At 29.0% G+C, this 12,530-nt stretch overlaps 1 protein-coding gene across 1 annotated transcript; it reads right to left on the reverse strand.

Annotated features, from left to right (window-relative positions):
* Positions 1-1,058: 1,058 nt before the first annotated feature.
* LOC113375385 (DNA (cytosine-5)-methyltransferase 1-like) lies at positions 1,059-9,424 on the reverse strand. Its single transcript, XM_026615322.1, has 20 exons — positions 9,214-9,424; positions 8,797-8,916; positions 8,533-8,731; positions 8,161-8,452; positions 7,757-7,936; positions 7,543-7,662; positions 7,043-7,222; positions 6,805-6,968; positions 6,578-6,721; positions 6,422-6,500; positions 6,138-6,263; positions 5,527-5,644; positions 5,272-5,457; positions 4,987-5,202; positions 4,662-4,836; positions 4,434-4,592; positions 4,101-4,361; positions 3,667-3,844; positions 1,559-1,730; positions 1,059-1,309 (listed from the first exon to the last, which is right to left on the reverse strand). The coding sequence occupies exons 1-20, from the start codon at positions 9,422-9,424 to the stop codon at positions 1,059-1,061; spliced, it is 3,531 nt and encodes a 1,176-aa protein (XP_026471107.1).
* Positions 9,425-12,530: the final 3,106 nt, after the last annotated feature.

The raw sequence follows: 12,530 nt of genomic DNA on the forward strand, positions 1-12,530 counted from the left end.
TCATTGAACAACTCCCATGGTCGAATTGTTGCAACTTTTTCGGACTGATTTTTGTCCGCTCAGATAAAACTTTTAAAGCTCAGAAAGCTGCCTATAAATTATTGCAAGACCCTTAGCTAAAGTAATACCCTTTATCAACTCCTTCTGTTTGAACTCATATTCAATAATTTCACGCTTTAATTCAAGTGACCTGGCTCTTTTCTTTAGACTTTCCATAGTTATCGAAATTAATCACATTTTGTAAATGTACAAATAGCAAAAAAAAAAACGCAAACCGAACATATATAACTGTACAATCACTATTGTCAAAATTTTAAACATTAAAATAATCCTTGATAATTTCCTTCCATACACAGCCAAAATATTTCTATGGTAGGATAATCATTGTTACAACTCACGAAATTTCTCATATTTTCATTTCCGAATAAAGCTTGTATTGTGAACTTTGCTATCGCATGTTGAAGCAAACGAGCCGCTCCTTTAGCGGCTCTTATATCGAAACAATCGTATGTCAGGTGACTCATAAGTCGGGGTACCACTATATATATTTACATATAATGATAGTAAGTAGTGTTGTCTTAAGCCAAGTCCTTAAGCTGAGTTAAACTCTAACTTAATTCAAGAAAGTGTGAAAAATTTCCCATTGCCATTTCATACCGCAGTGCTCAAAAATGGAATATTTTCAATTGCAAACATATTTTTAACTTCCCGTAGAGTAAGTTATATAGTAATCGTAAAAAAATCGAAAATGAAAATAATAAGAAATCGCTACTGCACGAAGTCAAGTTGTCCAGAGCGGAATTCGAACTCACGAACCCGTATATACATATTACAGTATTAAGAAACTGTACTGTAAAAAGAATACACTGTAGTTCGGTAAAATGAAAAATGAAACTACAATAAAACATACAATAAAAATAATAAATCACAGTCATAAAAAATAGATAATATTGAACTGAAATTAGTGAATCATTAATTAATTAACCATCTTAATTATTATTAAGTGTAATACATTATATAATTCATGTCTGAAATTAAATACAATAAGAAAATAAAACTCATAAAACAACTTTTATTACTTCTCTTCCAATTGCAGTGGCAACAGGTGGTGGAACAGCATTACCAATCTGACGATATCGATCGGAGATATTTCCAAAAAATTCGTATTCGTCAGGAAATCCTTGTGAACGCGCGCATTCCCTGATACTTATCACTCTATCTGCACTTGGATGCAAAACTCTTCCTTGCTTGCCTGTGGGCTCAGGACTTGTTATAATTGTGCTAAATACGTCATTCCAGCACAAACGCCCTGAAAATAAATGATTAAATGCTATGTTATACATACTGGTGTAAGCATATTTTTTATGAAATACTGATTACATCTTATAATCTTGTAATAAAAAATTCAGTAAATTTAGAATCAAATTCATTTCACTATTTCTAAATGCTCTTGGTTAAACTTAACATTTTATATATTCAATACACTACAACATACCATAACAAGGTCAGTTTTTTCATAATACTTGCATTAAATATTTGTTACAGTTTCAGTACTAACCAAACAGTCCTGCCCAATTATTATTTCGCTTAGCTGTATGCGGTAAAAACCATGGTATAAAAGTATTCAATTGATAGTCTTCCTTACTACATTTACCACCCATTGAACATGCACAAACACCACGTTTTTGTAAACCTGTATTAGTTTGTATTTCATATTTGTACTGAAGAATCTAGAATGATGAATGATTTCAAATTAAATATTAACACATCTACTGAAAAATTATTTGTTTAGTTCTTTATACTCATTATATGAAAAGTATTTTTTGTCTCCTTAACTATAAACATTTAAATCATAAATTAAATATTCTAAAAGTTAAATATTTTTCATTGTTAATTTATCTTTTTGTAAGAACTATAATAATCAAATTCTGTAAGATTTTTTCATGGAATTAAATAACTTTATTCTGTAATGCATTGTCCATTTTGATCAATGTCATTAGCATCATTATCCCACTTTCATAAAACTTCTGATTTTTATTAGCAAAAAACTGAACCAGGTACAATTTGACACCATCATAATCATTGAATTCACGAAGCTCCAATAATTTTTGGCAGGTGGTCAAAGATATGTGATGTCGATAATAAAATAAATCACTGTATCAATTTGTCAAATTTGACAGCTTTACTTCAACTGCATTGTTTGGTTTCGTTAGTTATTCAATGTAGACCTTAGAACTGGTCTTACAACTGAGTGGTAAGAATAAAAGTAGACAATATTTCAACTTCACCTAGACGATAAGAGTGTTTTTCATCTTTGAGTGAACAGATATATGTAATAATTGACTTGATCAATTATAATTAAGATTTAGCTTTTTAGATAAAATTTTCAACTATTTTTTATTTCGAATATAAAATTATCCCTCTCACTAAAATGCGATTTCTAATTGATATCATTCAAACAGACCTTTAATACGTATATGCAATTAAATTAATTATAGTATACAATCATTTCAATAAATTTTTATAATTAAACAAACTTCTGTGGGCTATTAAATATTTTAGGATGTTTGTTCGATGCGATAACTCTGTCTCGTTAGGGAGCGTCCATTAATCACGTGATCGATTTTTTAGGAATTTTTGGACCCCCCCCCCTCTGTAATACGTCGTGATATTTAAAATTAGCCTTTCCCCCCCATCAAACATTATGTGCATTTTTAGTCATGTGAAATTTTTCAAACCAATTTTTTGAATTTACAAAAATTTTATTTAAAATCGTAAAATATTAAAAATTTTGTTTAAAATTAAAAAAACGTTTTTTTTTTGAAAATTCAGGTAAAAAATAAATACACATGATATCTTCCACCTATCCTTTTTACCTCTAACTCTTCGACGTGATACTTTGTGATTTTTGTCAATCCCCCCCTCCCCTCCGCCTAAAAGCCTCACGTGATTAATCGACGCCCTTATGAATATTTAAAACAAGTCTAAAAGCTCTAAAGAACATGATTCTTTTTTCTGTGACAGATTGCAATCGCGGGCCGTATTGGTTCAGGCCAGGAGCCGGATCAGGCCCGGCAAAATGCCGAATACCGAATATTCGGCAAGCTCTAGAGACCGAATACCGAATATTCGGCAGGTTTTTGGCGCTTAAACTCGTTTGTATTAATATAATTACTATCAGTAGTTGTTATATTACTAACGCGCTACATGTTTATTCAAGTTTGAGGTCTAGTTTTGCAATCACTTTTCGGTTACTCTTTGCAATTTGCAATATGTGGTATTATTTATACTATTCGCCGAATACTTGAATACTATATGTGATAGGAAAATAAATGGTGAAATCATGAAAAAAGTACATTTATAATCTCAAAAGTCGATAAAGTTCAAATTTTTATATATAGAATAATGAAACTAATTCTTTATATCATATGATGTATACTAAACTCTTCCAAATACAGATCCATCGCTCATTATTGCATAAAAGATAAAACATCAACAATGCTGTCGCTGAGTGTGGCGGCAGTTACTGTTCGGTATTTTTTCGATTAAAAAAGTTGCCGAATATGCGGAATACCGAATAGTAACCGAGTATTTGGTGCAAGCCTTATATATTTATATATATTTATATATATATATATATATATATATATATTATTTCTTTATCACCTCTAGTTGGGTTCCATCCTCACAAACAAATGCTATATTTGGTAGATCTCGCCAATCTGCACCTGCGTGACAAGGTATTGAACGAATTCTTGCTTTATTTACCATGTTTTGATGCTTTGCCACATGATCTAAGACGTATTCAAATTTATTATTCTTTCTTGCCGTTCTCTGATAGTAACTTCAAAAAAAAAAAAAACAAATATTTATTCCAAAGTATACAAGTCCAAATTTGCCATAGTTGTTTTGATCAATTAATTAATATAAAACAAGTAATAATAGTTAATAAGTGATACTAATGAATAAGTAATAATAATTAAACATGTTACATTAATACAAAACTATAAAATAAATAAATCTATTCAAAATCATAAATTAACCAAAATCTATACCCAAGTTAACAAACTATTATATAAAGTTATATAAATTTAACACACCTTATTGGATCTGTTTTATAAAAAGTCTTTTCCACAATATCATGTTCATCAGCATATTCTTGACACATATCTGATAAATCAGATATAGCATCCTTAATTGTTATTGTACGATATGGAGCCGATATTCTTAATAAATTAGAATGTGAATACTGTTTACCATCTATATGTATTATCAAAGAAGTTGATTTCAGACTGAAACTATTTTCTGGGTCAGGAAAAGTAGGCAATTTTTCATTTGGTGCAGCAGCTATTATGAATAAACTACACAAATATATTATATATTAATAAAATAAATTATTACTGAGAATAAATAAATAAAAAAAAAACAGTTACCGTCTTCTGCTTTGTGGAACACCATAGTAAGCAGCTTGCAAAATTGCAAAACGACACTGATAGCCAAATGATAGTAAACAACTTAATGTTAACTTTAATGTAATGCCTTTCTCATGTGTAACGAATGCTCTTACATTTTCTAATATAAAGAAGCGAGGTCTGTAATGGTAAGAAATATATTTTTAAATATATTTATTTAAAACATCTATCAATTTTTATAAAGTATACCTGTAAAAATCCACAAAAGATAAGCAATTTGCTATTAGAAAATTTGATAATTGAGCAACATCAGTATTAGAAAAACGATTAATTGAGGAAAATCCTTGACATGGTGGCCCTGCAATTAATAATTCAACTTCTCCTTTTTTTGGAAGTAACAGATTTTCATTGCTATGAGTACCGCCTATATCAAATCAAAGAGTAATCTCATGTTAATTTAATGGGTAATGTGTATACATGTATTATATCACTTAATTTTCAGCATTTTCAAGAAGATATGTATCACAAATTCTTCACAGTATCACAAATACATTCAAATAGTATTCTTATTTACCTTGTAGTAATGTTTCTAAAACAGAGTTGCAGTCTTCATTATAAACTGTTGCACCTGGATTGTTTTTTTGAATAGCTAAAGCAGCAAATTTATCTATCTCTATAGCCCATTTGGTTTCACTCAATCCTGATGCTTTTAAACCTTCAGAGAATCCTCCAGCGCCACAAAATATATCCAAAGTGCTCATACGCTTCTTAAGCTTCGCATATAATGGAGCTTATTTGTAAATGACAATGAATATAAGAAAGTTACACTGATATAATTATTTATAATAATATGTAATACCTTGTAATGATTGAATTTGCAAACAGAAGCCTGAAACCTCGTTCATTTCATATTTATCATTTAGCATCTTAATAAAATAAAACCGTAATGGACCTGCAGCAACCCATTCATCCGGATTTTGAGGTAAATTTTTAATATATGAAATATAGCATTTCTTATATATATTAGTCGCTTTAGTATCAAATTCTGGAAAAATATAGAAAGTGAAAAAAATGCAGCATTTTTTACCATATATTATGTGATTATTATTCAAACCCTCATAGGACCAAATAATTTCATTCACTTCAAATTTATATTCAATTCCACCAGTAATATTTTCTGGTCTATACATTTTTAATAATTTCAACCATATTTCTGAACCACTATCACTTTTCTGAAAAAAAAAAATATATAAATTGAAACTCTATTTTATAATATAAAAATTAGTTGTTGCAATAATTTGTTAATTATAATTCAGCTCTTTCACTTGGATTGAACATTTCCAAGAAGTCCCAATTTAAACTTATAGTTTAAACTATATGATTAAATTGATACTTCTTGGAGATGTTCAATCCCAGTGAAAGAGTTAAATTATAATTACCTAATTATTACAACAATTGTTGTCAAAAAATAACTATAATAAAATCTTGACATTCAAAAAAGTTTATCCGTCACACTAAGTATATTTATATTTTGCTCATTGCAAACAATATTAAGTCAAAATTATGTCTAAAACAAACCAAATTCACCCATAAAAAAACAGAATGTTTGTATATTAAGATCTAAAAAAATTATGGCAAGGACTATGTTGAAACTAATAGTAATTATGTAAACAAGTTTACTGAACCAGTATAAGAACTAATAACCTGAGAAAATATTTTTATTACCCTAGTTTTCTGCAGAATACTTTTTATGTAACCAATTTGTAAAGGTTGGCTTGAACTACTCTCGTGTGGCACATCAGATTTTCTAAAGAATTCCGTATATAAATTTTCATCGCAAAAGTCATTGACCTGATAATAAAACAACAATTATTTTACATTCATAAAATAGAAATGATGGCTCTTGTAAAATGCAGTTGATTATGTGTAAATTGTTTTTGAATGCAAAGAAAATCTGAAATCATTTCAAACCAACATCAGTGCATGCAAAATAAATAAAATATTAGTACTTTATTTTGAGAAGCATCACTGTTCCTATTCTGTGACTGCATTCGGCATTCCAAAATAACAAAATCACCAGTAGAGTATCTGGAAAAAAAAATCAAACAGTTATTTAAAAATAAAGATAACAAAAAGTTCAATGAGAAAATTAAAAACTGACATACCTTTCCTCATTCCACAATATAGTACTATCATTTATTAAAACAGGTTTTGGTTTCAAATCTCTCATATTGCATATGATGCATTCAAAATCAGAATTTTTATTTAATTTTATTATATTATCTGCATTAATAAAAGATCCACTTTCCCTGAAATTGGTAAAATGATCAAAATAAAAACTACATGCTTTGAAAAACAGAAAATAAGTAAAATTAATATAAAATATACAAACTCTTGATATAACTTGCTGTAAAATAAATCTGAATTATTAATATTTATACTTTCAATTCTATCCTGGTTTAAATAATCATTATTCCAAGATTCTTTAAAAATTACTGATACCTTCTTGATTATTAATTTCAAATCCAGTGTCTGGCAAATATCAGTCAAAAATATCTGATTATAGATAAATCATTCAATAAGTTTAGTGTAATTTAGTGTATGCATATTTACAGTAAAAATTATTTTACTTCTCTTGAATTTCCTGCTTCTTGCAATATAATGTCACAATTTCGTGCAAAAAATTGACAATGAAATCTTTTAATGCAGGCCTTTTCAAAAAAATATGTAATACAAGCAATTATATTTTCTTTGCCATTGAATGATTTCAATAAAACACAGTCACCAGAATTAAGTATAATAGTACCAATCTAAAATTATTAGAAAATATGTTAAGTATAGAAATTTACTAAAAATGAGTCTCTAGATTAAGAAAAACATAGAATTATGAGTCTCAGAAGAAGATAATAGCAAATACCATTATGCAAAATAAATATTATTATTGAACAAAAAGGCATTAGAGTCCTTGAGAACTATTTTGAGTATTAAAATTCCAGTTGTAGTGTAATTCTTTGTGTATTGTTGTTGTGTTTCTTTTATATTGTTTGCCCAACCAAGCATATACGTAACATTTTTCTCATTTATTTTACACGAAAAAAACTAATACCTTAATAGATTTGTAAAAAAATGCATCTTTGTAGGCAGTTCCATCACAATTCCATTTAACAATTTTACTATGATTAACTTTCTGCTCATCACATTTAGAGAAGTCCATATGTGCATTAATGCTACTGATAAAAGAATTGAAAACCTACAGTAACAATTATTAATGATATTAATTATTCAATATATGTGAATGTAAAATAAATTATATTCCAGGCTATTATGATATGACAATACTTTACTTCATGAACAGCCGGAGTGGTTACAGTTTTCCTCATTTTTTTCAACTGCTTCAGTGAGTGAGGTGTATTTGATCTGCATATATTACTTAAACTGACGCCACTTAATTTTGCCAAAGTACGAACGCATGAAATATCAGACAGCATGAATTCATTCTGCTCTTCATTATCAATATGGTAAATCTGTTCGATATATGTCTCAATTAATAATTATCCTAATCCAAACAACTGTAGACATTTTGCCTGCCAAACAACTATATTACATATGGTGTCTTCACTAGACACAGTTGTACAGCAGACAAAAAAATATTGTATAGATTAAATATAATATAAATAATTAATGTTCAGATGGTCACAGACATTTATATAATTAGAAGAAGAATTTGAAGAGATCAATCAACAATTACCTGCTTGCAGATAAATTTACCATTATTGATAACATCATCAATAATAATTTTTTTATTATTGGAGAGATACTTCGGTTGGCTGTCAACAAATGTACACATATCTTCGTAGCTTGGATCTAGATACCCATAGTCCAATACATATTCAACAACTAGTTTTGTTACTTCACCTTTATACAATATGCCTTGAATATATTCTTTGTATACTGGTAAGGGATTTAAAAGATAATAATATCCATAACTCGTTGTAATACCAATCAAACAGAGTTCACCGCCATCAAATCCAGAAATAAACCTTAATCCAAACGACCATAGATAATGTCATAACAAGCATTGCATTATAAAAAACATTAATCCCCATTTATTCTACATTACCATTCACAAATAGGCTGCTCAGAAATAATTTTTATCTCATTTGATTTTATGGGCATTTCATCTAAAATAGGTATCAAAACGCCCGTAAAAAATAATTTTGACTGTTCTAATAAATCACTTTCTAATGAAACCAAATGACCATTTTTGCAGTGAATTACAAAATTTGTTAGCTTGAACACAGTTTCATCATTATCAGAATCTGTTATAATACAAATTTAATATTACTAATAATTATAAAACAAAATAAATGTGATGAATATTCACCTTCTATTTTGTGAACATATTTAATTCCTTGGCGTTCGGGTATTGCATTCGAGAAAAAACTGTCTGTTTTAACATTGTATTTAGTGTTCTCAGTTGACTGGGAACAAAATTTACAAGTATCTATGAAATAAAACAAATTAGAATATAAAAGGCAAATAACATATAAAATAACACTAAAATTTAAGGTCAATGAGATTAAAATAACTTTAGACTATCATAGTAAAACAGTTAGAATTAATAGCTAATTCCTGAAGACTCTCATGAAGGTTTATACTTTACAAAATATTACAAATAACAATATACTTATATAGAATATAAACATATCATATTCGAATATTGTCTAAGCTTATATAGTTCAAATGATAATTACAAAAGTGATTAAAAAGATAGAGAGATAATTAAAGTAAGTTATTTTACCGTTACTTAATTTAATCTTCTTCCTAAATTTTATATCTGTTGAATTACTATTAACACTTTGTGAAATCATCTTCACATAGCTTCTTGTAATTCTAGCAGATGTCATATCCTGAGCATATTTTGCTTCCATTGGAATATTACCCCCTTTTGAATCATTCTCACTGTTATGTATTACTGAGCCTAAAGCAATTTTTTCTTCTGGGCTATCCATTTCAATATTTGAGTGAAAAACTAAATTAAGCAGCAAAGTAGTTGATTATGATATATAATATAATACAATATAAGTCAACACTGATAACGATTTGTTTCACGTACCTCTAATATAAAGATTATTCTAATGCACATTTACTTATCACAACAAAACTTAAGTTTGATGTATATCAATTAAATTAAAAGATTATGTGCTCCCCATAACTTTTGTGTAATCGAACAATGCACTGAATTCAAACGTGTTTCTTTCATATGCGTGCTATCTAAAGCAGTATAACCAACAGTAAAAACACTAAAGACTTAAAATAACTTAAAGCACACACCACACTACATATATGCAAACCAAACATTTATGCTTATTTACATCTATGTGCCAAACCTTAAGTTTAGGAGATTTAGGAGCCACTGTAATTTTTTCGAAAAACCAAACATTTTTTGTTAGGCTTAAGGGGGTATTCTAGTGTAAAGCAGTGAATTTTAGGTCGTTTTTAAAGTGTCGTAAAAAAGCAATGAATATTTTTACTATCCATTTTTTATCACACGTTTATTAATATTAATAAAATAAAAAAAAATAAAAAAAGTTTAATTTAAAAAACTGACAGCTGATGAAGTGGAGGGGTCTCAAAATATTGGCATCTAAGTTTTCTCAAGATTTCAACCCTCTCAGCCATCTGAAATAAAGAAAAAGATTATTAACCTACAATTATGTCACAATCGCCCGAACAAGCAATGAGTAAAAAACATTATTTTTTACAAAATGGCGACTGTTTGAAAAAAAGTTTTTCGATTTTTTTAAAAATAGTAAAAATTGGAATTTGGATGATGATGCTAGTTCGGGCTACAGATAGGTCTATAAACAAGACTCTCTGAAAATTTCAAGTGAATTGATATAGTGGAACTCAAGAAATCATGGGAAGAGTACCGAAAATGTCTGTTCTGAGAAAAACGCATTTAAAGTTTTGCGTGAAGTTTTTTGCTGTCAAAGGCAAAAAATGATATGCTATTAAATTACCGTAGGGCAAGTTATAGTAATCGCAAAAAAATTGAAAATGAAAATTTTTATATATCTTTACGTTTCAAAACCTTCTGAAAATTTTGGCATACCTTGGAAAAATGGATGTATGTGTGTGTGCGTGCATGTGTGTGTGCGAATACAAAATTTCGTCGACGATTTCGGGAACACGGATGAAGCGATTTGAATTCAAAAAACATTCGATTCGTATTAATAAGGATACGTGCTGATTAGTTTCTGGCGAAAACAGGTCTAGCCGTTCCGAAGATATGGGGCAAAAAGTGCCAAAAACGGTAACTCAGTTTTTAAGAGAAAGGAGCGTCCGTTTTCAATAATTTAAAAATCATTTTACTTGTATTAACAAGATGAAGAACTGATAAAATTTTCATGAAGGCAGGTCTAGCGGTTTCGGAGATCTGGTAAAAAAATGCCATTTTGGCGATCAAAAATGATCATTAGACATATGCACATCAAATTATCAGATATTTTATAGAGATTTTAACAAAAAGTATAAATTTTGTTTACATTTCCTATGGGTTCCGTACCAATGTTTATCCGTTAGACGGAGACGCGGCGCTTACGCGCTTCGATATTTATAGTTAAAGCAGTACGATTGCTTTGAAAAAAAAAATGTTTAGAATTTTCAAAATATTTCAAAATAAATTTTTCTTCAAAAAGTCTTTTTTTCAAAAAAAAGTAAATTTTTGTCAAAAATTTATAGTTTCTCAAAAATCAAATTTTTTCAGAGTAATTTTTTTTTCAAAAATGTTAACCTTTTGAAAAAAAAATTTTTTGGTACAGCAATATGCCTGAAGGCACGATGCCATGCGCTCCACTAGTACTTACTTTTATTTAATCTGCCATTCCTGCTTCATGCATCGGATCTTCTTCTACTTCAAAAAAACTATTTTCTTCGTTTCTTTCTTCCAATGGAGCAGTTCTAGCCTCCTTTGAAGCGTTTGATGTACGTATTTCACATCGTTCAATCCGGGCGTTGTCTCGTGTTACAGCAAATGAATTAGAAGTAATTACAAAGCAATTACAGTTTCGGGCCCAATTTGCATTACCATAAGGGTCATCATTTTTAAAATCGGAAAGAAACCTTCATTGAATATGCAAACAGCAATAAACGTTGCTATTTCAATTACCCGAAACCAGGAATGAATATGTTTCGGCGTGAAAGTCCAAATCAATGAGTTCAGAGACTCCTTATTGTTCTGAGTTTCTGAACCTAAACATCGAATTAATATATCATCTGACGATAAACTGTCATAAATTGGTCTAATGTCTTCCTAATTCCTTTTGTCCGATTAGACCCTGCCGAACCAGTTTGGAGACCGGGCCAGTAAAATGCCTATATCTCCGAAAATAATTCAAATTTTCAAAAAAATTCTCGTACCCGTCTTCTTAGATAGTAAAACTTTGAAAATATTAAAAAATCGATTTTTTCAAAATTCTACCCTAGAATACTTTCTTAAAAATAGTTTTAGAATATATTTTTTTTTATTCTCTATTTTATTTACAACTGTCCAGTTAAGGACATTTAATAAATTTGGGGAATTTACAATTGTCAGCCGTAAGGATTATTGTATACTAAATGGACATGTTGGAAAAACAACTCAATAGTTGTTTTACCATTCGTTATAATATTAACGATATTTTATTGATAATGATATAATCTTAACTATTTACTTATAAATAATTTTTTGTAAATAATGACTAAGTTATTTCAATCTTTATCAGGAAAATTGATGACTTAAATTCAGTGGCGCTTTTTTTTCAACCTACGTCGATAGTTCTCTGTTATTAAGAAGTTTGCTAAATTTGGGTGACTAATGAGCTTGTTTCTATATTTATGTCCTATTTTTGTTATTACTTCTTTTATGGAAGGTGTTTTTGTGTCGAGATGAATTAGCAGTTCGGGATATATTTTGGTGCTCCTAAAGCAATTTTCAAAAATTTGTTCTGAAACTTCTGTATCATTTCTATATTAGTCTTATGACCACTGCACTTATGAGCTTTTTGTCTTGAAACCGTTTCTTAACGGGTTAAGTATGCCAAACGGTCTTTGACGGTTGCGCCAAAAGTAGGAAGC

This window comes from Ctenocephalides felis, unplaced genomic scaffold (genome assembly GCF_003426905.1).
Source record: "Ctenocephalides felis isolate EL2017-DRISC unplaced genomic scaffold, ASM342690v1 CF-g0.4_SCAFFOLD_01886, whole genome shotgun sequence".
Classification (NCBI taxonomy): domain Eukaryota; kingdom Metazoa; phylum Arthropoda; class Insecta; order Siphonaptera; family Pulicidae; genus Ctenocephalides; species Ctenocephalides felis.

What these genes read in the sequence shown, in the direction of transcription:
- LOC113375385 (XM_026615322.1), bottom strand. Translation starts at nt 9,424, where the DNA reads ATGGATAGCCCAGAAGAAAAAATTGCTTTAGGCTCAGTAATACATAAC. An exon ending in TTTAGAAACATTACTACAAG is followed by an intron (nt 4,837 to 4,986) that starts GTAAATAAGAAT and finishes GATTTGATATAG; the next exon opens with GCGGTACTCATAGCAATGAA. An exon ending in TATAAAACAGATCCAATAAG is followed by an intron (nt 3,845 to 4,100) that starts GTGTGTTAAATT and finishes TTTTTTTTGAAG; the next exon opens with TTACTATCAGAGAACGGCAA.